The sequence below is a fragment of the Saccopteryx bilineata genome, chromosome 3, assembly GCF_036850765.1.
Source record: "Saccopteryx bilineata isolate mSacBil1 chromosome 3, mSacBil1_pri_phased_curated, whole genome shotgun sequence".
In the NCBI taxonomy this organism is placed as follows: Eukaryota; Metazoa; Chordata; class Mammalia; order Chiroptera; family Emballonuridae; genus Saccopteryx; species Saccopteryx bilineata.
In genome coordinates, this window is record NC_089492.1 from 111,227,411 (window position 1) to 111,252,431 (window position 25,021).

General features: G+C 39.9%; 1 protein-coding gene across 3 annotated transcripts in view; it reads left to right on the forward strand.

Annotated features, from left to right (window-relative positions):
• The window catches only part of EML6 (EMAP like 6), a 283,824-nt gene that overhangs the window by 142,142 nt on the left and 116,661 nt on the right, over positions 1 to 25,021 (forward strand). For all 3 annotated transcript variants that reach the window (XM_066267137.1, XM_066267140.1, XM_066267139.1), the window contains exons 9-16: positions 2,017 to 2,154; positions 4,486 to 4,742; positions 7,007 to 7,219; positions 12,777 to 12,944; positions 13,884 to 13,990; positions 18,696 to 18,814; positions 19,867 to 20,053; positions 23,997 to 24,102. In XM_066267137.1, coding sequence (XP_066123234.1) covers positions 2,017 to 2,154; positions 4,486 to 4,742; positions 7,007 to 7,219; positions 12,777 to 12,944; positions 13,884 to 13,990; positions 18,696 to 18,814; positions 19,867 to 20,053; positions 23,997 to 24,102 — 1,295 coding nt within the window. The remainder of the gene's footprint in view (positions 1 to 2,016; positions 2,155 to 4,485; positions 4,743 to 7,006; positions 7,220 to 12,776; positions 12,945 to 13,883; positions 13,991 to 18,695; positions 18,815 to 19,866; positions 20,054 to 23,996; positions 24,103 to 25,021) is intronic.

Below are 25,021 nucleotides of genomic sequence, written 5' to 3' on the forward strand. Positions count from 1 at the left end.
TTTTTTATTAAGCTTTAAATGTGCTTAACAACAAACAGGTCAGAAAGAGACTGAGTGTCCGTGAGAGGAAGAGACTGATGAGTTGATTAGTTGATTATTGCCTCCGGATTTTAACAGTCACAACGGAACATTGTGAATTAGATGAAAGGTTTCTGCTTCCCCCTGCCCTTATTCTGTATGTCTGTGAATCTAATCAAGACGTAATTGGTATACTGGGCAGTAAAGTATATTCGAAAAGTAAACCCATTTTTTTAGTCTCTCCCAACCACTAAGTCTCATCGATCTAAAAATCAGTGACGGTAACTCCAGTTGTCTCCTCGTGTGACATGAATGTGTCTTTGGCTTACACTTGCCTTCGCTCACTTTCTCCTCTTTCTTTTCCTTCCATTACTCCAAGCTCCCCCACACACAGCCAAAACAATCCCACCAAGTTATTCAAACACCTGAGAAACTCAATTCATACCCATCCAAATGGAAATGCTTTCAAGAAAGTCTTTGACTTTTGCATTTTGACAACTGTGCTGAGTCTCAGAATTGCAAACTTCCCCAAGGAGCCCTGATGAACAAAATTTGTCTTACTCTCCTTAACCATTGGCTAAAATTTTAAATGTAATTTTATACCGAGTATGGACATATAGAAAGGATGTAAGTCATCATTTTCTGAGAAAGATGAGCTGACTGACTTTATAAGGATAGTACCGTTTACGTAGGGATGATGAGAAAGTAAAGCTTACATTGCTGAAAATAGTACATGGCTAAAAACAGCATGAGATTATGAATAATGGACGAGGTATTGAAAGAATACCATAAGCTTTAGACTGAACAGTGCAAGCTGCCTAAGGGATCAGTAAACTGCTCACTGTGCAACTTGGCCTTAAAAGGAGCTTGCCCCATCCCTCCTGATGACAGAATGCATTAGAGAAACTCTACCACCTGACTTATTCTTGTCTCTATGGCAGAACTCTCTATGGCAGTCCCCCTAGCAGATACTGTTGTTTATGTTTAAGAGAAGACTGCTCTAAAAGTACTAACAGGTAGATGTCAGATACCACAGTTGAAACTCCCATGTAAACCCTCATTTGTAGCTTCAGAAACTGAGTTCATGTTGACTCAGTTTGAGATGCCTGGAATAGATGTTCCCAGAGCTGCTGAAAACTGTGTGTTAGTTGTACTACTTGACTCTTGGCCCCCACTTCTCCAGCAGTGACTGTGCCTATTGTCCAGGGCCAGTGTGGAGTATCTGCCCTAACCATGAGGGGACCTATCAGCAGGAGTGCGTCCACTTTGGCTGTGGAGCCTGGTGGACCACGCCTCTGTAACGTGTAGAAAGTAGTTCACAGCGTGACTTCTAGCCCCAATAGATCCCAGTTAGCTCTGGGCATACAGGACAGTTCCTCCATTGTTCTCTGAGTCAGACACATGCTGACATTGAAAATGGTATTAAAGGGAGCTTATGAGGAAAGACAGCCTATGACTGTCTACAGCTGACTTGGGAACCGTCTTGGGCAGGGGTATCACTGGCTCTTCTCCATCTTAGTGTTTTCTTTCTAGGGAGACCAACAAATGGATGTGTGTTTCAATCTATATGTGCTTTAATAACATAGTTACTATAAGGGTATTCACATTTAAAAAAATAATAGTATCTAGTAGTGCTTTTTATTCTATAAGAGTATTTAACAACCATTGGTATAAGTAAAGAACAATTTTTAATTTCTAAAGAGAAGAGTAAGATTTTGTGTGAAGATAGTGTTTAAACTTTCTGCTTTCTATGAATTTTCAAAGTCTTTGGAAGTGTTACTTGTATTTCTTACTGGTTATTTCTAATGGGGAAATGACCCAGAGATAGACTAAACACCATAAAGGCTCCCAGACATGCGGAGAGGAAGGACACTCATGTGAAGTTATAGCATCCTATCTTGTTATCACACTGTGATGAGTGGGCCTTCCTGCCTTGGGCTGCCTGAGAATGATGAGAAGTTGGTTTTAATTAGTTTGTGACCCTGTTCCTGTGAGTAGGTTGTGGAGCCTGGCGGACCACGCCTTGATCGCCCGCTGTAACATGGAGGAAGCAGTCCGCAGTGTGGCTTTCAGCCCAGATGGATCCCAGTTGGCCCTGGGGATGAAGGACGGTTCTTTCATTGTTCTCCGAGTCAGGCATGTACTGATATTGGAAATGCTTTAAAGATGCTCTTTTGTAAAGCAGATGAACAAACAAAACAGAAACAGACTCAAGGATACAGAGATCAGACTAATGTTGCCAGATGGGAGGATGTTGGGGGAATGGATGGAAAAGGTGAAGGGATTAGAAATTGGTAGTTACAGAAGAGCCATGGGGATGAGTCAATAATATCTTAATAACTATGTACAGCACCAGGTGGGGACTGGAAATGTCAGGGGAACACTTTGTGAAGTAGATGATTGTCTAACCACTATGCGTACATCTGAAACTAAACAAAATAATATTGAATGTAAACTCATTAAAAAGTAAAACAAAAAAAATTTTAAAAACACTCTTTTGTTAGAATTTAGATTCTCCTGGTTATATTTTATGCTAGGACCTTAGGAAAAATGCACTTACTCTTTCAGGTAGGAACACTACAGATTCACAATCACCTGTCTGTATTAACAATCTAAACACTCTGAAAATACAAACTTCAGTAACTTATTTGGCAACACGCCTGCCCCAGGGACTGATGTGAGACTGAATATAGTCTAGTAATCTCTTAGCAGGAATAATCATGTATCATGTGATTTGCTAAACAAAATTATGTTTAATACAGGGTGCTGCCCCAGCTCCTACTGGTGATATTACATAATACATTATATTATATGTGAACCTTTTAAAAATCTAACAGATAGTGAATTCCCAAACTCACCTGGTCCCACAGGTTTTAGATGAGGGATTATGTGCTTGTAGTAAGCCAAGAAAAGAGGAAGAAAGAATAAAGCAGCCTCCAACAGCCCCAGATTTTTAGAGGTAAGCTTGAGTGAAAGATTTCTCTTGCCAACAGTTGATAATAAAACAGATTACTTCATACTCACTAACATCCTACATAATTTTTACAGAATGAAAACTATGATCTACCCTTGTAATTCCCCGGCATGCACTGGTTGTTCTTCTGGCTCACCCGTTTAGTGATTACAGAAAGGATACACAGCCGGAAATTAGACACGGCATGTTTTACACAGAGCAAATTCTATATGGCTTTGAAAGTGCTCTTAGCATGGTTTATTACACTAAATTCTCATTACTAGTCACACATAACTTACTACAAAATTGGTGGGCAACATTTTCTTTCTCTGCTTAATGATGTGTGTAAAGATGGCCAACTACCAAATTTTTGTTTCTTTTTAATGATTTTCCAAGCAAAAAAAAAAAAAATTTTCCCAAACCTATTTTATAACATTGTAGTAAACTGTAGTGCTATTAATAAGGGATTGCAGGTGTGAGGAATTATGTGGAGCAAATATTTGGCATTTTTTAATGTGTTCAATTTGTTTTGGAGTTGATGAAGGCATCATTGCAGGTTCAGGGAACATGCAATCATAATCCTGTCTCATAGTTGTAGAAAAACCCTCGGTGAGCTTGCAAATGAGGACAAATTCTTACCAGAATTTGATCAGAAAGAATATAGGATATTCTGGTGATTCAATGTAAGCCTTATTGACCTTTCATAGTGAAAGTTAAATAATTCTATAACAATGTAGCATTTAAAAAAGTAATTTTCCTCTTTTGCTTTTTGGACTTGCTCTTCTTGGAGCGGTAAACATTAAGCAGTATTTTTGTCCTTGAGATATAAAAATGCTGTTTTATTTTTATGCTAAATTTGGTATATTTACTATTTTCTGTGACATATTTAAAAACAATTTTACAAACCCCATGCACCCTGACCAGCATCCACCTGGCAGCCGTGTTTGTGGCCAATGCTCAAATCAACTGAGCTATTTTTAGTACCTGAGGCTGATGCACTGGGACCAAACAAGCTATCCTCAGTGCCCAGGGCCAATGCCAGAATCAGTCAAGCCACTGGCTGTGGGAGGGGAAGAGGGAGAAAAGGGGGTAGGGAGAAGGAGAGAAGCAGATGATTGCTTCTCTTGTGTGCCCTGAACAGAAATCAAACCCAGATGTCCATACACCGGACCGATGCTCTATCCACTAAGCCAACTGGCCAGGACCAAACCCCAATTTTTTAACAAAGTTTCAGAGGGAAATAATATATAATTAAACACAAAACAATTTGCATTTTATTCCATTTTTTGGTTTTTACTTTGAAGCCCAAAATATTATTTTAAATATTATTTTTCCTAAATTGGTCATAAACTTTAAATAATCTTTTATATCTTTCCTCAAAATTAATTCTCTAATTCCTATAGGTATTTTCGCCCTTTCAAAACAATTTTTCTTTGACATATATACTTTAAAACATGACTTGGGGCTTCTATTTCCAGATTAGCTGCTTATCATTTTGCTTTTTATTCTTACAGAGATATGACAGAAGTGGTTCATATCAAAGACCGGAAGGAAGTCATTCATGAAATGAAATTTTCTCCAGATGGTTCTTATCTCTCAGTGGGATCCAATGATGGCCCTGTAGACATCTATGCGGTTGCTCAGAGGTATAAGAAAATTGGAGAATGCAACAAGTCTCTTAGTTTCATTACGCACATTGACTGGTCTTTGGATAGTAAATACTTGCAAACTAATGATGGTGCAGGAGAGAGACTGTTCTACAAAATGCCGTGTAAGTCATGCATGTTTGTGAAAAGCAAAACTTTGAACCACGTGAAGAAAACATTAGAATGTTATGATTTCAGGGCAAGGAATGTTTTCTAAAACAAGACCGTCAAATCACAGGCTCTCAAAGAAGAGATTAATAAATTGGAATGCAATAAAATAAAAAATTACTGTACCATAAGAAACCTCATTTGAAACAATGAAAAGACAAGGCAACAACGAGGCATAAATACTCATACCTTGTTATAATGAACAACGGATATACACAAAGATTGCTTAGAGATAAGAAAAAGAAAATTTCTAAAAAAATACTAAGAATATTAAATATTTGAGGATCACATTTCTTATTTGCTGTGATTGCTTTAGTCTTAAATCTGTTTTTTATAAGTAGAAGCCCGTATTTGATTATTTTGTGAAACATGCTAATTGAATTTTAAAAATATAAATTTTATTTGTAATCCCCCACTGTAACTTTTATAAGAGATTCATCTGAATTATCTAACACTCACTTAGTAACATTTAGTTTGTGATACTAAAATGTCATAAATAAAAGACAAATTTCTGTATTATCTTTATCATTAATGTAAGAGGGAAAATTTAATATTTGATATGACTTGACCTCAAATAATTTAAAATTTTTTAAATTAATTGAAAAATTAACCTTAAAACAAAATAATGTTTAACATGTGATATAACTTTTAACTTTTTAAGTCTCTGTCCTATCAGATTTGTTAATGCACCATTACTGCACATTACTGTGCGTCTACTTTCTCTGCTTGATTATTATTTCATATATATTTCCCGAATGTGAAAAATTATGGAACAGATGTTTGCCATTTACAATACCAAAATAACATCCTGCTCAGTGATGATATAATTTGCTTCTCATTCCCCCGTTATTGAACATGTGGGCTTATTTCTCCTTTCTTTGCTGGTACAGACAGTGCAGTTGGGATCTGCTCTCCTGAGTTACTTCCTTGAACTATTATCCTCCAAAGCAGGAACACGGCATCAAGACAGTGATCCAACAATAAACTCTCTGATTCTATGTGCTTTATACTGAATTTTATGTAATGCTGTGTGTGGTAGAGTCCAGATATCTGGGTTCCAATTTCATAATGCACCAGTAATAAACAATAACATCATTCTCACAGATTCTTTATTTGAAAACATTTGGGTTTTTTTGAGGGGGAAAGTATGAGGTAATACACTTAATTGTCTTGATTTTGAATTTCAAAACTGTATATGGTTAAACATTTCTTTTCCCATATGATCCTCCTTTGTGTGTTCCCTGGGGACCTTTGTCACCAGCTGCTGATAGAAACCGAGTAAGGTGCTGTCCATTAAAGAACATCTCTAACAATTGTCAGTACTATTTTCCCCAACCAATTATATTTATTTTATCAAAATTTCATGAATTTTTGTAGTCCAGCTCTTTTAAATTTAGATAATACATTCCATTAACTTTTTTCACTTACTTATTGAGCCTGAATTAAAAAAAAAATTACTCCCCCAGTTTCTTCAACTATGAAAAGTTTAAGTTAAGAATAAATTTATAGCCTGACCAGGTGGTGGCGCAGTGGATAGAGCATCGGACTGGGATGATGAGGACCCAGGTTCAAGACCCTGAGGTTGCCAGCTTGAGCGTGGGCTCATCTGGTTTGAGCAAAAGCTCACCAGCTTGGACCCAAGGTTGCTGGCTCGAGCAAGGGGTCACTCAGTCTGCTGTAGCCCCACGGTCAAGGTACTTTTGAGAAAGCAATCAATGAACAACTCAAGTGTCGCAACAAAAAACTGATGATTGATGCTTCTCATCTCTCTTCGTTCCTGTCCCTATCTATCCCTCTCTCTGACTCTAACTGTCTCTGAAAAAAAAAAAGAAAAGAATAAACTTTATAAATTTGGCAAAATGTTGGTGACTATGATAATATATAATTTAATAAAGGTCCTTTCATTAATAATAGGAAGTGTAATATCATATATATCTAATTAAGGTCAAGTAAATATTAGTAGTTTCAGTTATTCCATTTCGTACAATAATAATTTTTTTTCTCCTATCCAAATTTTGAGCATGTGCTTCCTTTAAACCTTGCAGGAAAAAAAGATCACCAGTTAGGTAAAGAGATGAGAGTCTATAGTTTCCTTGTTTTACAGAAGTTTTTTAAAAAAAGGTTTTAGACCTTTATAAGAAAAGAAAAATAAAGATAGCAAATTAGAATATGCCTTTTATTTAAAGGTAACACTATGTTAATGTTTATTGATTATTTCCAGCTGGGAAGCCTTTAACAAGTAAAGAAGAAATCAAAGGGATTCCTTGGGCCTCCTGGACATGTGTGAAAGGCCCTGAAGTGAGTGGCATTTGGCCAAAATACACTGATGTCACTGACATCAACTCTGTGGATGCGAATTACAACAGCTCAGTGCTGGTGTCGGGGGATGACTTTGGGCTGGTTAAATTGTTTAAATTTCCTTGTCTCAAGAAAGGTAAGGCCAAAAGAGATGTTTCATTTAGACTTACCCTAGCATGCGTACACGGTATAACTAAGGCTTATTTTTTGGTGTCTATTCCTGCAGACTATTAATTTCATTTTTGTGTTCATATTACTCTTAAATAGACACTTGAAAGTAAAAACTTTTTAATAGAATGTGTCATTGATGTATACTTTTGACATTCTAAAATACGGTATTTTGCAAATTTAAGTTCGAATTTGTTAACAGAGTTTTTACCATTTTGTGATTCATATGTCTCATGTTTCACACTTAGATCAAGTCCTATTTTATTTATAATTATGTAAATAAATACTCATAATTTCAGTATATATTACGTTAAAATATTGTAATTAAATTTTTTATGCTTCATAGCTAACTGGGATTATACATGGAAAAGCAAAGCAGATCCTTTTAGACATATTTAAAATAAAATCTGAAAGTGATTGTTCTTTCAGATAATACAGTTTATAGCACTAAGTTGGCACTAATTTTACAAACCAGATTTAGATAAGTGGTGACATTTTTGAAAGAGAAGTTTGATTCATAACTACTGTCTCTGCTTTCACATGTTGTTGTTTTGTTTATTTTATTGTTGTTAAATTCTTGTCCCTTCAGTTTTTGTGGCACTTTGAGGCTTTGTCCACTGTGGCTGAATTCCCTGTTAGGATCTCACCGTCTTTTGCTTCTGCACTTGAGGCAGAGGCCTTCACTGCCCCCTGGAAATCTGGTCTTAGGAAAGTAATCAGGAGGGACATACTGCTGCCTGAAAACTCTTTCACTTAAGCGATTTTGAGATTAAGCCAGGAAAAGGGGATTGAGAATGTAATCAGAAAGTCATTTTGAGCTAACTGGCAGTTTGGAAGCAGTGACAGTTCCAGCACAAAATTGAACATAAAATATGTAGCAACACCACCATCACTTCCTGTCGAGGAAATGGCCATCACTTTTAAAATACTTACACAAAATCGCCTCAGCGTGCCAAAGTCAAGCTCTTCTCTCTCTCCCTGATGGGTCTTTTGAGTAATAGGGCATAGCTTGTTAGCTTGAGTGATGCACTTGCAGAAAGTAAGTTAGGGAACCAGAAGGTATCTGGGGATTCAGAAGAAACATCAGTGGGATCAGAAGCAATACTATTTATTGATCACAACTATCAGGACTTGGGAGTGAAGTTAACTCAATGAGAGTTGGTATCTCCTTTGTGTCATCAAGCTTTGTAGGGTGAACTTGGGTGTGGAAAATGGCGATGAAAAGTTAGATCTTGTGTTAGGGTATTAGGAAGGGACAGACGGGGTAAGGTGGGGGAGGAGGAGGCTGTCTGTCACAATGAGATGCTTTATATATAAAACAACCCTGAGGATGGTGGCACACTGGATATCTGAGATGTGGACAGCCAGTGACAATATGGTGCGAGCAATAAAATCCATCTCAGTAATTGGCAAAGGTTTTCCATGTCCTCATAGCAAACTGACTTATTCTACTTTTCATGACTCATGATTTATAAACCTTGCAATTTGCCTCAGGGACGTTCAGGCTTTGGTAGCTTTTTATGCCAAAACTACTGTCAGACAAGCTTATATAAAACTTGTTGATGGGAGTAATAATAGTTGGTGAAACTTGTCTCCCTATCACCCAGGTTACCAGTGAAAACGTGCCCCTCGCTTCTGAATCTGTGAACAGACAGATACGAGCAGAGGCTGATGACTGAGAAATTGTGTGGACTGAGCAAACAGTTGTGCAGTTGAGGGACAGGCAGGCAGTGTGGCGAGAGCATGGTGGGTGAGTGGGAGTTGTGTAGTGTGAGGCTGGAAAGGGCGGTGGGGACCATGTCATGAAGGGCCTTGTAGCCTTGCTTAGAAATTTGGGTCTTAGTCTAGACTCTACGTGCATTGGAAAACTGTTAAAGTTTCAAAATGAAGGCGTGACATGACCAATTTAAGTTTTTAGAAGACACTTTGTTATTGAATGGGCTGGATGAGGGTAGAGGAGGCCTCAAGTGGAGAAATTATTGTAAGAGTCCAGGTGAGAGATGATGGAGCTTGGACAAAGGTCTTAGAAACAGACTCAGAGAGAGGTGGTTGAGACCAGGAGACAGTTTCAAGGTAGAGCTGAAGGTCTTGCTAATGGATTGGATGTGGGGATGGAGGGAAGGAGAGGAATCGAACGTGACTCCTAAGTTTGGGGCTGAAACAATGGGGTGAATGGTGGCACCACTTACAGAGCTGGGAAAACGAGAAAGGGAAAAGTGTGTCTCTGTATGTCTCATGGGGATATAAGGAAGGAGAACGTGAGAGTCTGTTTTGTCCATGACAAGTGTGAGGCAAGTATTAGACACCTAAGTAGAAATGGCCCATAGGCCGTAAGCACTCCAGGGGACTTCAGGGCTGGAGGTGAACATTTGACAGTTGTGAGCATATTTACTGTATTCAAAACTGTGGGCCAAAGGTCAACAGAGGAGAGGAGGGCTGAAGCCTGAGCCTTCCTGGTGGTTCAGAGCGAAAAGACAGGCCTTGCAAAGTCACTGTGTGTCCCAGGAAAAGCCTTGGAAGAGATGAATGTGGCTTTCATTTGTTGAATAGTTTTTAAGTGTTGTTTTAGAAGCTGGAGATAACATAAAATAAAGCCAGCACAATAAAATAGAAAAGTTTTTGTTCTCCTAAGAAAATATAGTTAATAAATACTTGAACATACCTCATGGTGAGAAGTGCTATGAAGAAAAATAAAGCAAGCGGTGGGGGCCGAGTGCTCAGGTGGGGCCGCAGTGTTGCTGCTTTAAGTAGGGTGGTCAGACAAGGCTCACTGACTAGAAGCCTGGAGGAGGTGAGGGAACCAGGCATTCAGGAATCAGGGAGAGAGCACCTCGCCAGGGAATACCAGGTGCCAAGGCTTAGAGGCTGAGGAGTGCCTGGCATGCCTACGAAATGGTGAAGAGGCCAGTGTGCCTGGAGAGGGGCGAGAGGGAGAGATGAGGGCGGGGGGGGGGGGGAGAGAAAGAGAAAGAGAGAAAAACAGAGAAAGAAAATGAACAGAAGATCAGAGAGAGACCTGAATATTAATGACACCAACACCTTCGCAGGTTTTTAGTTCTAAACTACTGTTTGCTGCATAACCAATTCCTTCCCCGCCAATTTTAGCTGCTTAAGTCAACAAACATTTATTAACTCTCAGTCTGGGGGTCGGGGGTTCAGGAGCCGCTTAGCTGGATGGTTCTAGCTCAAGGCCTCTCATGAGGGTGCAGTTGTGTGCAGGCTAGACTGAGGCCAGGGTCCACCTCCACGATGGCCCACTCGCGCGGCTGGTGGCTGGAGGCCTCAGTCCCCTGCCGGAGCCTCTCCATGGGCCGCTTGAGTGTCCTTCCCACGTGGTGTCTAGAGACCCAAGACCGTGAGCGAGGAGGAGCTGCAGTGCCTCCGCTCACCTCCCCTGGATGTCACACATCTTCACTTTTGCCATGTTCTGTTCATTCTTATTTGTATTGAAGAATTTGTGGATTTTTTTTATTTTTTGAGACAGTTGACAAATAACATTGTGTAAGTTGAAGGTACACAGTGATCTCATATACAAATATAATGTGAAATGATTACTGCTTTGAGATTAGTTAACCCATCTCTCACCTTACTTAGTTACCTCTCTGTGTGTATGCCAAGAACATTTAAGATCTACTCTCTTATCAACTTCCAGGTATGCAATACAGCGTTAACTATAGTCATCATGCTCTACATTAGATTCCCCAAATTCATGCATCTTATAATTAAAAGTGTACCTTTAACCGACACCCCTGATTTCTCCTATCCTCCAAGCCCCTGGTAACCACAAACGTATAGTTTGTGGTCTGTTTCTATGAGTTTGACATTTTTGTTTTTGTTTTTTTGAATTGTGGACATATTTTTAAATCACTGCAAAGAGGTAGGTTAAATGATCTCTGAGGAGGTTTAAAGGTCAGGGCAGCCTGACTAGGTGGTGGCGCAGTGGATAGGACATTGGACTGTGATGCAGGACCCCGGTTTGAAACACCGAGGTCGCTGGCTTGAGAGCGGGCTTATCTGGTTTGAGCACAGCTCACCAGCTTGAGCCCAAGGTCACTGGCTTGAGCAAGGGGTCACACGGTCTGCTGTAGCCCCTGGTCAAGGCACATATGAGAAAGCATTCAATGAACAATTAAGGGGCCTCAAAAAAGAATTGATGCTTCTCATCTCTCCCTTTCTGTCTGTCTGTCCCTATATGTTCCTGTCTCTGTCACACACACACACACACACACACACACACACACACACACACACACACAGGGCAGCAGAAGATAGTCCAACAAGATGTACAGAGATAAGGAAAGAATACACTTTGCTTCCCTGTTATTTACTTCCCATTAGCCAGCATTTCCAACTGACCTTAGTTGGAATCTGACTTTACTAAATTGCCAAAACTGATTTAGGCAACTGTTTGGAATAGGCAAGGTTGCTTTTTAGACCCAAGGCCTCCTTTCCCCTCGATGGCAGCATCCCTCAGACATTTTTTGAAGGCCCTACTATATAATAGGACCTCACCTGGTTAGAACATGCTCTCAGGAAAGGGACATGTCACAGTCATTTTCACCTTTGTTTAAATCTAAATAATTACCTCTCTAGTGGGTATTTAATATTTAAATGTGATAGTTGAACAGATGGCCTTTTCCCCACAAAGAGATTCCATTTAGTGGGACTGGAAAAGGTAGAAGTATTCCTGAAGGCTCAATGGGGTGCTTGCTGGCCACAGAAGTCTCCCACCATTCTTGGAGTATTAGCTCTCCACGTGGTGAGGTGGACTCTGCTTGTTTCCATGAGTGTCAGTATGCTGTTTGTACTGACAATGCACTTGACTACAGTAGTTCAAATAGGTATGACTTCAAATGGTTTTTCTTCCTTCTTTTAATATTTATTTATTGATTTTAGCAAGAGAGGAAGGGAGGGAGAGAGAGACAGGAACATCAATCTGTTCTGGTATGTGCCCTGACCGGGGATTGAATTGGCAACCTCTGTACTTCAGAACAATGCTTGAACCAACCGAGCTATCTGGCCAGAGTTCTTAGTTTTTCTATTGAATTTACCATCTAGGGATGATGTTTACTGAGTAAAGCAACCAATTGAAGAGAAAAGAATTTCATTCTCCCAAATGTACATCTACTTGACCCCAAATAGTAATTTGACTTTTTTCACAGAATTATTTTCTGTTTCTCAATGGCATGGACTGCCCATTTTATCTAGGATTTAAATAAGAGTGTGAAAGATATTCATTCTCTAGCATTTATTTTCAGTGTCAGTGAAGCAGTTGGCAACATTTGGAACAGGTCTGGATGTGTCTTTAGCCACAGGGCTTACAACTCATTTTTAACTTAATCCATACTGGGATAATTGAGATATCTTTTGGAGCATTTGCTTACTTGTTATGATATGTAATAACTGAAAATTATTTTGTAATATATTTAAAGATTTTACTACTCAGCATGAATAGGAATGTAATTTTCTAACCAAATACTTCTGTTTTTTTTTGTGTGTGTAACTAATCTCAAAAATATCTTCAGGAGCCAAATTTAGAAAGTATGTGGGCCATTCTGCACATGTCACCAACGTCCGCTGGTCTCACGACTTTCAGTGGGTCGTAAGCACGGGCGGGGCTGACCACTCGGTCTTCCAGTGGCGATTCATTCCAGAAGGTGTCAGCAACGGCCTGCTGGAAACGGCACCCCAGGGTAAACTAGGAATAATTTTTTCACCACTTGTTTATCTTTTAACAAAAGTTTCAAAGAGTATTCTAACATCTCTTCTGGAGGTAAAGAGTTAAAGCAGCTTTGAAAAATTCATTTCTATAATAAATTTTAAAGTTAAAAGAAAGAATAGAAAAAAACTTTAGAGGTGAATATGAGTCAGTGTTTAATTTCCTTCAGAAGATTTTGCTTATGCCAAATGCAAGTTGAAGGTCTAAGGTTTACATGAAGACTTGACCTCTGAAGATAACATGAATGTGTATGTTTCAGCCTCCTTCAGACGGTTGTAATGGGCAGTGGGTCTGCTCAGTCAGGCTGTGGGGTGCCAGGGGAAGCTTTGGAATGGAAGTTGCCTCCAGAATGGGTTCAAAGAATGGTCCACAATCCAGGTCAGGTATTCCAGTCCAATGGATATGCCTTCTTTTTATTGATTGTGATGGCAGCAGAAATGGTCAGGTAATAAAATGAAAACTGATTCAAGGAAAGGTTTATATTGGGAGGGGTTCTACAGTGGCCTTAACCATGGCAAATACGGACATTTGGTGGGCATGTTAACAGGAGAAAGCGGCCCTTTACTGAAATAAGTGGTTGGATTTCCCTTTCTACCAGCCCTCTCCTTGGTAAAATCTGCCCCCCCACGCCCTTTTCAAGGCAAGATTTAAAACTCAAAGATCTGTTATCTAAAAGAAGAATGGAAATGCAGGGGAGGGTGTTGTCCCAGACTGTCAGTGCTCCTGAAAGCAGTGGGGGTATGCTGGATTTAAGCAAAAGATAAAAGAAAAAAAGATGTTTAAAGAATTTACCTTAAGTGAAAACTGGTGTAGTCTATATTTACTTCGATAATAGAAAATATTTTAAATAAAATTTTTAGCTTGTTAGAGTCTCAGAATGTTTGCTTGGTTTTCATGGGTTGTGTTTCTGCAGAAGGCGGCACTGACTCCTACAGTGAAGAATCTGACTCAGAATTATCCGATGTGCCGGAGTTGGACTCTGATATTGAGCAAGAAACTCAAATCAATTATGATCGCCAGGTCAGTAATCAGGCAGCCTCATAACAAATGTCCTATGACCCAGAGCTCATCAGATTTGGACATTGACTAAAAATGGCTGGTACTTAACGCAGAAGAGCATCAACACAAGAATAAGTAAAGTTGTGTACTTCTTGTCTTTAAATAGGTTTTTTAAAAAGGCATTTACCTAATCACATCCTTAAGGAAGGGAGTAGCAAAGTTTCAAAAGTGAATAGCATTTGGGATTTTTTGCCTCTTTAGCACCTAAAAACTTTGAAATATTTTTTGGAGAAAAAAAATGTGCAAATAAACTATCTTTATTCTCTCTCTTTTTTTACTTTGAGAGGAGGGAAGATAGTGAGAAAGACTTCTTCATGTGCCCTGACTGAGATCTACCTGACAACTCCATTTGGGGCTAATGTTCCAATCAACCGAGCTATTTTTAGTGCCTGAAGCCAAAACTCAAACCAACCAAGCCACTGGCTGAGGGAGGGGGAGAGAACCAGTGGTCACTTCTCTTGTGTGCCGTGACTGGGAATCGAACCTGGGACGTCCATACGCCTGACTGATGCCCTGTCCACTGAGCCAACCGGCCAGGGCCTCATTTTTTATTCTCTTAGCAGATCATTAAAGCCTGTATCTTCTGTATGGAATAGGTTGTCTTGGAGCCATGATAGTTTTCAAGTGAGCTGTTATCATGGTATCTTTCTTAACTTATGGACACCATTATCCATATAATTGAAATACAAGCCCAAATACAATGCACATGATCTCTCCAGTCAGAATCATCTCTAGTATAGAAGCTGGGCAATTACATCCAAAATGGGTCCTAGTTTTTTGAAAATATATATTTTATTTCAGCATTAAACAAAATATTAAACAACATTCCTTCAGGGGAATCTGGACACACATCACTTTGTTCTGGCAATAACTATAGGGGTTCTGTTTTCTTCCTTGTCATTTAACAAAGGTATGTGAAGCAGATTCTGTCCATGAATGTTGAGTGAGTAAGATTTCAGACCCAGCAACTGTCAGCACTGCCCGTGGAGACTTACCATGTAGCCTCGGGACAGCTGCCATGTATCGAGTGTCTCTGTGGGGCCAGATTCTGTGCTTTAGACACACCAAATTCAACCCTAGGATAACTTGGTGAGGTTAAGTAATCTGCCCACATCGCCTGTATTATCAGGGTAAGAATGCAGACCTGAGCTTCTCTCCAAAGTATACATTACATATACTACTTGGCTTTGCTTCTATATAAGAACTCACTTTACTGATTTCAGATTATTTTTTTTCAGTCCATAATCACCACTCATTGATTCAGTGTTTGAAACATTTTATCAGTAAAAATGCCATTCAACTGATGGCTCGGTCCAACTTCATGACTACATCAGTTTGACTGTGAACTGATATAATGAATTATGCAATAAAACTATTAATGATAAGGCTTTGAAAGGAAATTATTAATGTGAAAATAGTATGCAAACACTAAACAATATTATGCCCTGATATGAAGGGGAAATGGAATTTAAGCACAATGAATATAAAATCCAGGAGCAAAAAAAAAAAAAACAACAATTTTCTTTTTTCTTTTTTTATTTTCTGCATAAGAAGAGCACATTTTATTAATTTTAATGCAGTGACATAGATAAATCAGGGTACATAATGTTCAGAGAAAACATCTCCAGATTATTTTGACATTTGATTATGTTGCATACCCCTCACCCAAAGTCAAATTGTCTTCTGTCACCTTCTATCTGGTTTTCTTTGTGCCCTTTCCCTCCCCCCACCCCCTCTCTCCTTCCTCGCCCCCTCCCCACCCCACCCCCATTACCATCACATTCTTGTCCATGTCTCTGAGTCTCATTTTTATGTCCCGTCTATGTATGAATTCATATAGTTCTTAGTTTTTTCTGATTTACTTATTTCACTCCGTATAATGTTATCAGGGTTCATCCATGTTATTGTAAATGATCCGATGTCATCATTTCTTATGGCTGAGTAGTAGTCCATAGTATATATGTACCAACAAAAACAATTTTCTTTAGTTGAGAAGTTATTATTTACTAAAATCATACTGGTAAAAGAATGAACAGTCATAACTGTGCTCTTCAAATTTTCTCTGAATCTTATTTCCAGAGCTTTCATGGATATTATTTGATTTATGTTCACAGTACTCCTGAGTTATTCCTCAGCAGGGATTTTTTTTTCTGTTCAACAGGTTGGAATTTGAGACCCACAGAGGTTGTAAGACTGTTCAAATAAGCAGTAGAAATTTCAAGACTAGAATTCAGTGCTCCAAAGTAGTTGATGAGCTGAGGAAAGCATCATGGATTTAAATGAATAATTATATTTAGATGTTAAAAGGCTTAGTTCAGAGGTCAGGAACCTATGGCTCGTGAGCCAGATGTGGCTCTTTTGATGGCTGCATCTGGCTTGCAGACAAATCTTTAATAATAATAAAAAAATAACGTTAAAAATATAAAACATTCTCATGTATTACAATCCATTCTTTTCCTAACACTCATGTTCATGGTTGTGGGTGGCTGGAGCCAATCACAGCTGTCCTCCGGGGCAACACCAGATTTTTATTGGATAATGCGTAACGTACACGGGTCGTTGTATGGCTCTCACAGAATTACATTTTAAAATATGTGGCGTTCATGGCTCTCTCAGCCAGAAAGATTCCTGACCCCTGGCTTAGTTCATTGCACCTGCAATAGAACTATAGTGAGATATCTTCAGGCTTCCTTTTTTAAACAGGTTTTTGGACAAATCCTAAACAGGGATTTCATTATATTTTGTGAGTTTTTCAGTATAATGTAGTTTAATCAAGTGAAATCTTTCTACCAGACCAGGCAGTGGCACAGTGGATAGAGCATCAGACTGGGACATGGAGGACCCAGGTTCAAAACCCCAAGGTTGCCGGCTTGAGCGCGGGCTCATCCAGCTTGAGTGTGGGCTCACCAGCTTGAGCGCAGGGTCTCTGGCTTGAGCGTGGGATCATAGACATGACCCCATGGTCGCTGGCTTGAGCCCAAAGGTTGCTGGCTTGAGCAAGGGGTCACCCCCTCTGCTGTAGCCCCCCAGTCAAGGAACATATGAGAAAGCAATCAATGAACAACTAAGGTGCCGCAACAAAGAGTTGAAGCTTCTCATCTCTCTCCCTTCCTGTCTGTCTGTCCCTATCTGTCCCTCTCTCTGAGTCTCTGTCTCTGTAAAAAAAAAAAAAAAAAAAAGAAAACTTTCTTACGAAGTTAAGAAATTATTAATGGATTGTACATGTATTTAATTTTCAATGTGTTAAATTGATGTATCTTGGTAGTAGGGCTTAAATACATGGTAGACAAAAGATTGATTTTTAGATTCTTTTGAATTAAATTGTAGAAAATGTTCTGTCAGTTGGCAGCACATTTTAGGTCCTAGGTTAGACCAGGAGCTTCCCTCTGTAGCTCAGAGTCTGATCTGTCAAAATGCATAAGGATATGAAAAGAAAATAATTACAAAGAGTGATTACCATGACTCTTGAGGTCCACGTTTTGCAAATGTCAGAATCAAGAGATTTTTTTTGCTTTAGAAGAAATTATAACTATTTATATTTTGATAACTTTAATAATTTCCTTTATTATTTACTAGAAAATTAATACCTTATTATCTGGATATAAATTACGAACTATAACAAATCAAGAAAAAATTATTTTTAACTCCAATAAATTGTTAGTTGTCTTCATTAGAGAAGAATAAAATTTGATCTCAGGTCTTATGTTCTCAATTTTATCTTTTCAAAGAAACAACTTTTAGTTTTGTTTTTCTTTCCTATTGTTTTTCTAGTCTTTATTTCATTTATTTTGGCTCTAATCTTTATTATTTCTTCCCCTCTACTAACTTTAGGCTTGGTTTGTTCTTTTTTTTCTAGTGCCTTTAGGCCTTTAGGTTGTTTATTTGAGATCTTTTCCTTTTTTATAATTATGCATTTATAGCTATAAACCTTCTTTCCTCTTAGGACTGATTTTGCAATATCCCATTAGTTGTGAAGTGTTGTTTAAATTTTTGTGTCAAGATATTTTTTTATTTCCCTTTTGATTTCTTCTCTGATCCATTGGTTGTTCAGGATGTGTTGCTTAATTTCCACATATTTGTGCATTTTCCAGTTTTTCTCATATTATTGATTAATAGTTTCTTACTATAGAGGTTAGAAATAATACTTCATATCATCTCTATCTTCTTGAATTTGTTTAGGCTAGTTTTGTTCCCTAACATACTATCTCTCCTGGAAAATATTTCATGTGCACTTGAGAAGAATGTGTATTCTGCTGCTATTGTATGGAATGTTCTATTAATGTCTGTTAGATTGTTTGATTTCTGGTGTTCAAATCTCCTGTTTCATTATGGATTCTCTCTCTGGCTAATCTATCTATTGTTGAGAGTGGAATATAACAGCCCCAACTATCATTGAATTGATGTTTATTTCTCCTTTTAGTTTTCTTACTATGTGCTTTATATATTTAAGTGCTCTGACGTTGAGTGCCTAGATATTTATAATTGTTATATCTCCTAGAATTAACCCCTTTATCATTATATCCTTTGTCTCTTGTGACTGTTTTTAGCCTCATGTTCTCAAAAACGGGATTTCCTGCATTTAAAGAGTTTCCTGCGAATGTCAAGATACTGTTTTTAAAACCTGAAAGAAAAGAGTCTCACTTAAATGTATTTGTTATGCTTTAAGGTTTACAAAGAAGATCTACCTCAGCTAAAGCAACAAAGTAAAGAGAAAAACCATGCAGTGCCCTTCCTCAAACGAGAAAAGGCTCCTGAGGACAGCTTGAAACTCCAGTTCATACACGGGTGGGTGGCCTGTCACCAGCCGTGTCACAAGGCCCAGGGTGTCCCCCTCTCTGTGCTTGCCTGCTTCGGGCTGGCTCTTCGCTCCAGTTTGTGCTTCCTTGTGATGAATATTTTAACCGTTATTCTGTGTCCAGATTTCTCAGTCGGTGTTCTGTGGCCATCACGTGTGTGTACCAGACTTTTCATACTCCTGTCCTGCCATGGTGCATGTGCTGCTGCAGCTCGTTGTAACTGCATGTTCTTCTCCTCACCTGCTCTGTTTCCATCAGCCTCAAACTCCTGCTCTAGTTTGCTTTGCTCCAGCTAGGACAATGTTTTCTTTAAAAAACATATGCTCCAAATAATTTTGAGATTTTGAGAATTATCTACAACCTTTAAACTTTAAGTTGAAATCCAAAAGTGCAAATGGTTGCAAAGAACATAATATCTAATGTTTTATAAACACATTACTCATTTAAATGGAACCTACATGCTGTGGATATTTGATGCCCACCATCATCAACTTAAAAAATACATGAACAAGTGCTTCTGTAAAAGTGGGAAATCTTCTATCATTCAGATTTCTTCTTGAACTCATATTTTTATTCTACTTCTCCCACAGAATTTTACCCTAGTGTAATACTTTTTATGCTTGAAAGTCTTTTATTGGTTACCCTTTCATACCTTCTGCAATTGGTTCAAAAATGTCCACAGGTTCAATTTAAATTTAGTTCTTAGTAACCATAAGACTGTCTGTGCTGTCCAGTATGGTATCCACTGAGCACTTGAAATGAGGCTAGTCTGAACTGAGATGTGCTCTGTGTGTAAAATGCCACAGGTGTGTTCTCAGACTGGTCAGGTTTAAGAAAGAGCACAGATAGTAGCTGAGGATCTAGAAACAGATGCCATTAAAATGATCAGAGCCCATTCTCCCGCATTGAAGTTAAGCAACTATGAAGACACCAGGGTTTCTCCTTGTGCATGTCCATATGCCAGCTTCACCCTCTGACCACTCTGCTCTGTTCACCCACTGTGTATTCAAATGCTGGGCGTTCCTCGGACCTGTGCTTCAGTTACAGAGGCTACGACTGTAGAAACAATCTGTTCTACACGCAAGCTGGAGAAGTGGTCTACCACATCGCAGCAGTCGCCGTGGTGTACAACAGGCAGCAGCACTCCCAGAGGCTGTACCTGGGCCATGACGATGACATCCTCAGCCTAACCATCCATCCAGTGAAGGACTACGTGGCCACTGGGCAGGTATGCATCTCTCCTCTAAGATGGGGGCCTCATCAGAGAGAGTGGGGATTTAATTTTCACTTCACTTTACATATTAGAAATTCAGGAAATACTTGGTAGAAATAAACCTGAGGCAGGAGCTGAAGATTTAGTAAATGCTGGAGGGAAAATCACCAATACCTACTATGCTGTTGGGAAGCCTCCAAGAGATTCTCACCTTAATGGGAATTATCTATGAATAAGATTAACTAAAACAAATAATGTAAGTTCTATGAATGCACAGTCTTAATATACTTTCCTTATCACAGTATACACAGTGTTTAATACACAGTACTTAATTGAGTACTAATGCTCAACGAATGTTTATTGAATGAACCTTTATTTATTTATTTATTTTTTTACAGCGACAGAGTCAGAGAGAGGGATAGATAGGGACAGACAGACAGGAACTTAGAGAGAGATGAGAAGTATCAATCATCAGTGTTTCATTGCGACACCTTAGTTGTTCTTTGATTGCTTTCTCATATGTGACTTGACCGTGAGCCTTCAGCAGACCAAGTAACCCCTTGATTGAGCCAGCGACCTTGGGTCCAAGCTGGTGAGCTTTTTGCTCAAGCCAGATGAGCCTGCGCTCAAGCTGGCGACCTCTGGGTCTCGAACCTGGGTCCTCCACATCCCAGTTTGACACTCTATCCATTGTGCCACTGCCTGGTCAGGCTGAACCATTTTTTTATACTAATCTAAATAACATCAAGTGTTGTTGTTTTTTTTAATCTAAAGTCGTGAATTTAGGCTAACTTATTATTTTATGTTTTTGCCTTTCAAAAAAAAATTCTAAATTTATCGGAACCATTTTGGAATGTTGGAATGCCTAAACTTTGGATTGAGTCTATAATTGAAAAGCTATAAGACAGAGCCCTGTATTCAGTCATTTTGTGTGGGGGAAGGAAAGGGATGAAGTTAACTTAATAACCAAAGAATTGTTAAACTCAGATTTATTACCTTTCTTTTTTTTTTTTTTTTGCATTTTTCTGAAGCTGGAAACGGAGAGACAGTCAGACAGACTCCCGCATGCGCCCGACCGGGACCCACCCGGCACGCCCACCAGGGGGCGACGCTCTGCCCACCAGGGGGCGATGCTCTGCCCATCCTGGGCGTCGCCATGTTGCGACCCTCCTGGGTGTCGCCATGTTGCGACCAGAGTCACTCTAGCGCCTGGGGCAGAGGCCACAGAGCCATCCCCAGCGCCCGGGCTATCTTTGCTCCAATGGAGCCTTGGCTGCGGGAGGGGAAGAGAGAGACAGAGAGGAAGGCGCGGCGGAGGGGTGGAGAAGCAAATGGGCGCTTCTCCTATGTGCCCTGGCCGGGAATCGAACCCGGGTCCTCCTCACGCTAGGCCGACGCTCTACCGCTGAGCCAACCGGCCAGGGCCAGATTTATTACCTTTCTAGTAAAGTAGTAATGTTAATAGTATTTTCAGTTTTGTACACTTTTCTGCCAATGTAGATTACTTCTTTTGTTTAGTTTTATCATGGGTTTTTAACTGCAGGTTAATTGATTCCCAATAGTTTCTAAGTGGAAAACTCTTAAGAAAAACTCCTGAATGGGCCCTGGTTCGTTGGCTCAGTGATAGAGTGTTGGCCTGTGTTAGGAAGTCCCAGGTTCGATAACCAGTCAGGGCACACAGGAGAAGTGACTATCTGCCCCCTCCTCTCCCCCTTCTCTCTCTTTCTTCCTGTCCTGCAGCCATGGCTAAAATGGTTTGAGCAAGTTGGCCCTGGGCACTGAGGATGGCTCAGTGGCCTGCCTCAAGCGCTAAAATAGCTTGGTTGCCAAGCAGTGGAGCAGCAGCCCCAGATGGGCAGAGCATTGCCTGGTAGGGGGCTTGCTGGGTGGATCCCGGTCAGGGTGCATGTGGGAGTCTGTCTCTGCCTCCCCACCTCTCACTTAATTAAAAAAAGAAAAAACAAACTTTTGAATGAAGGTCAAAGGTTTATGTAAGGCCAGTGGGAGCCGCCATCGTGGCCATGCAGGTTCTCATTGGACTCGGGGCAGACGGTGAAGAAGCAGGGGAACCAAAAGATGGTGAGCCATTTCGTTTATTCAAGTCTTGCACTGGCAGATGAGCAAACAGGCAGGGAAGACTGATTCCCCCTCATCCAGAGCTCCCGTTTCCACATCTGCACTTCTCTCTACAAAACTGGCTTCTTGAGCACTCTGCATTTTCTCACTCTCCCTGCAAAAACTGGCTGGGCCTACAAAGACCCCTCCTCCAGCAAACATTAGCAAAACAATGGCCCCTCCCAAGCAGGAATGCAATCAGCAATTTGCAATCAACTGCCCTGCTCTGAGGGCAAGCACACATGTGGCTGCCCAGTGCCATTTTTTAACAATATAAGTAAGCAAACTCAAAAAATACAAATTTTACAAACTCATTTGCCCAACAGTTTACACGAGACAACTGTTTCTGAGACTTGACATGCAGGAGGTAGAAGTCTTTGAACAGGGTTTATACACTGCATTCGTGAGCTCATTGGATGAAAGCACAGGAAGGGAGTCAACCCTTGAAAAGTGCATTTTGGAGGAGAATACTCCATAGCTTTTATTTATTTGTAAAAGAAAAGAGCCATTAACTGACACAGTGGATGGCTCTGTTAGCCCCTCCAAATGAAAACTAGACCATCTATTCTGCATGGGCTGACATTATTACTAAGTTTTATAAATAATTGACCACTGCTTTGCCTTTTCACTCTTCCCAGTCCCATCCCACCTCCCTTTTTTGTCTTGTCTTATAGACAGATGATGCTTGATTCATAGGTATTCAATAATCTCCCTTTGAAAGAAAACCCATAGAGGAAACAGTGCATTTTACACCGTAACTGGTGGGAGGCAAACCAGCGACAAGGAGCCAGTCGCCACTGCAGGAGTAGCGGAGCCTTGACAGACCAGTGTAGGAGTTGATGGGAGTCTGCTCAGTTACGCCATGACTTTACGTCCTGTCTTTCCTTTTAGAACCATCGTACTCAACAGATTTCCCAACCTATGAATTGTAAGAGAGGAAAACCATATGACTTTTGTTTATCTTTATTACTGAGAATTAGTGTGATAGACACTTGTATCCCCTCAAGGACACTCCACCTTAACGATAGAGAATTGAGCCATGAAACTCATTTCCAGGGGAGAAGCAGGGCAGGCTTTCTTTTTTTAACAGAGGCAAAGAGAGAGAGAGTCAGAGAGAGGGATAGATAGGGACAGACAAACAGACACAGAGAGATGAGAAGCATCAATCATCAGTTTTTCGTTGCGACACCTTAGTTGTTCATTGATTGTTTTCTCTTATGTGCCTTGACCATGGGCCTTCAGCAGACGGAGTAACCCTTTGCTCGAGCCAGCGACCTTGGGTCCAAGCTGGTGAGCTTTTTTTTTTTTTTTTTGCTCAAGCCAGATGAGCCCGCACTCAAGCTGGCGACCTCGGGGTCTCGAACCTGGGTCCTCCGCATCCCAGTCCGATGCTCTATCCACTGCGCCACTGCCTGGTCAGGCAGGGCAGGCTTCTTGAAATGGGAAAAGTAAGTGATACAGGTTAAAGCACTCTGATGACAGTGTACTGCTGACTTCCTTGGCCAAGAAGTGGAATCTTGTGTGGAGTCGAGAAAAGTAGAGCGAACTGACAACAAATGACAGTAGATATTGGAATTGGAGTTTTAGAAGTCCCTCCACTAGGAGCCGTGCACTAGGTTAGGCTCTCCTGGCACCCAACTTGATGCCAGAACAATCTTCTTAGACTCTTCCTGTCTCAGTTTCCTCATGTGGAAAATAATTGAGTTGGGTCAGATGATTTCTGAGGGTCTTCCTACTCTCCAAACATGTGGTTTTTTATTCCCGAGCAGTATTAGACTCTAAAGAACATAATTATTCTTATGATAATTTGTAAGTAATTAATATACTCATCCTGTTATTTAAGGTTGGAAGAGATGCTGCCATTCATGTGTGGGACACGCAGACTCTGAAATGTTTGTCGCTGTTGAAAGGACAACATCAGAGAGGAGTGTGTGCCCTTGATTTTTCAGGTAAGCCCGTCTTCCACTGGTCATTGATGAGTGGTTCTGCGTTTCCTTGGAAATTTTTTTTTCTTTTTCTGATATTCTCCTATTTAGTTAAGTTCTGTTTGTGTATCAGCTCGCCAGTCTTAGACTGAAAATCGGCTATGCTAATCCCTCAGAAAGAAAGGTGGCCTTCAGGTTACACATCCTTGTCTGCCTCATTTCCTCTCTCCCAAGTCATTACCCTGAGCTCCCCGCTGTGTTCTGCATTTGCTTGAACGATTTGAAATTCAGAGCAGCTGTTGCTGTTGAAAGACTTAGTTGCAAATGTCTGGCAGTGACTCAGACCATCAATTTTAACTTTGCGCGAGTAAGTGGGAGCCCAGCACTTGCGCTTTAAATGATAAAGAACTAGAGGAAGGGCTGTAAGTTCTCTGTGAAGGGCCACTTTACAACACTGGTGCTTTGGGGATAAATTTTATATTGAAAAATAGAACTGAAGCTTCCATCTTTTCAATTTAAAATTTAAACACACTAATATAAAAAAAAAATACTAACTGATATAATTTTCTTAAGAGTGAGGCCATTTTCTTAAGCTAGAATTGGAGACTGAGGACCCATCACAAAAGGTGTATTTATAATATCTAGAAATTTGTAGTAATCCCAACAGTAGAAATTTGATCAGTTCGAAAAAATTCTTAACTTTTCTATAAAAAAATGATTCTATAATTTCCTTCTTCTAAAATCCATTAACATTCATATGTGCAATATGTATAATGTTGGTCATTAAGTGCCATGACTGCACAACCCCAGTCTCTCTACTGTATCCCTCACTCTCTTTGTTCAGACCCTCACTGTTTCTCACCTGTGCCCTGGTCGTAAGGCTGGCTCTGATGCCATCTGAACTTCCCTCTAGTCATCGTCCACACTTCCGCAGTCTTGGGCA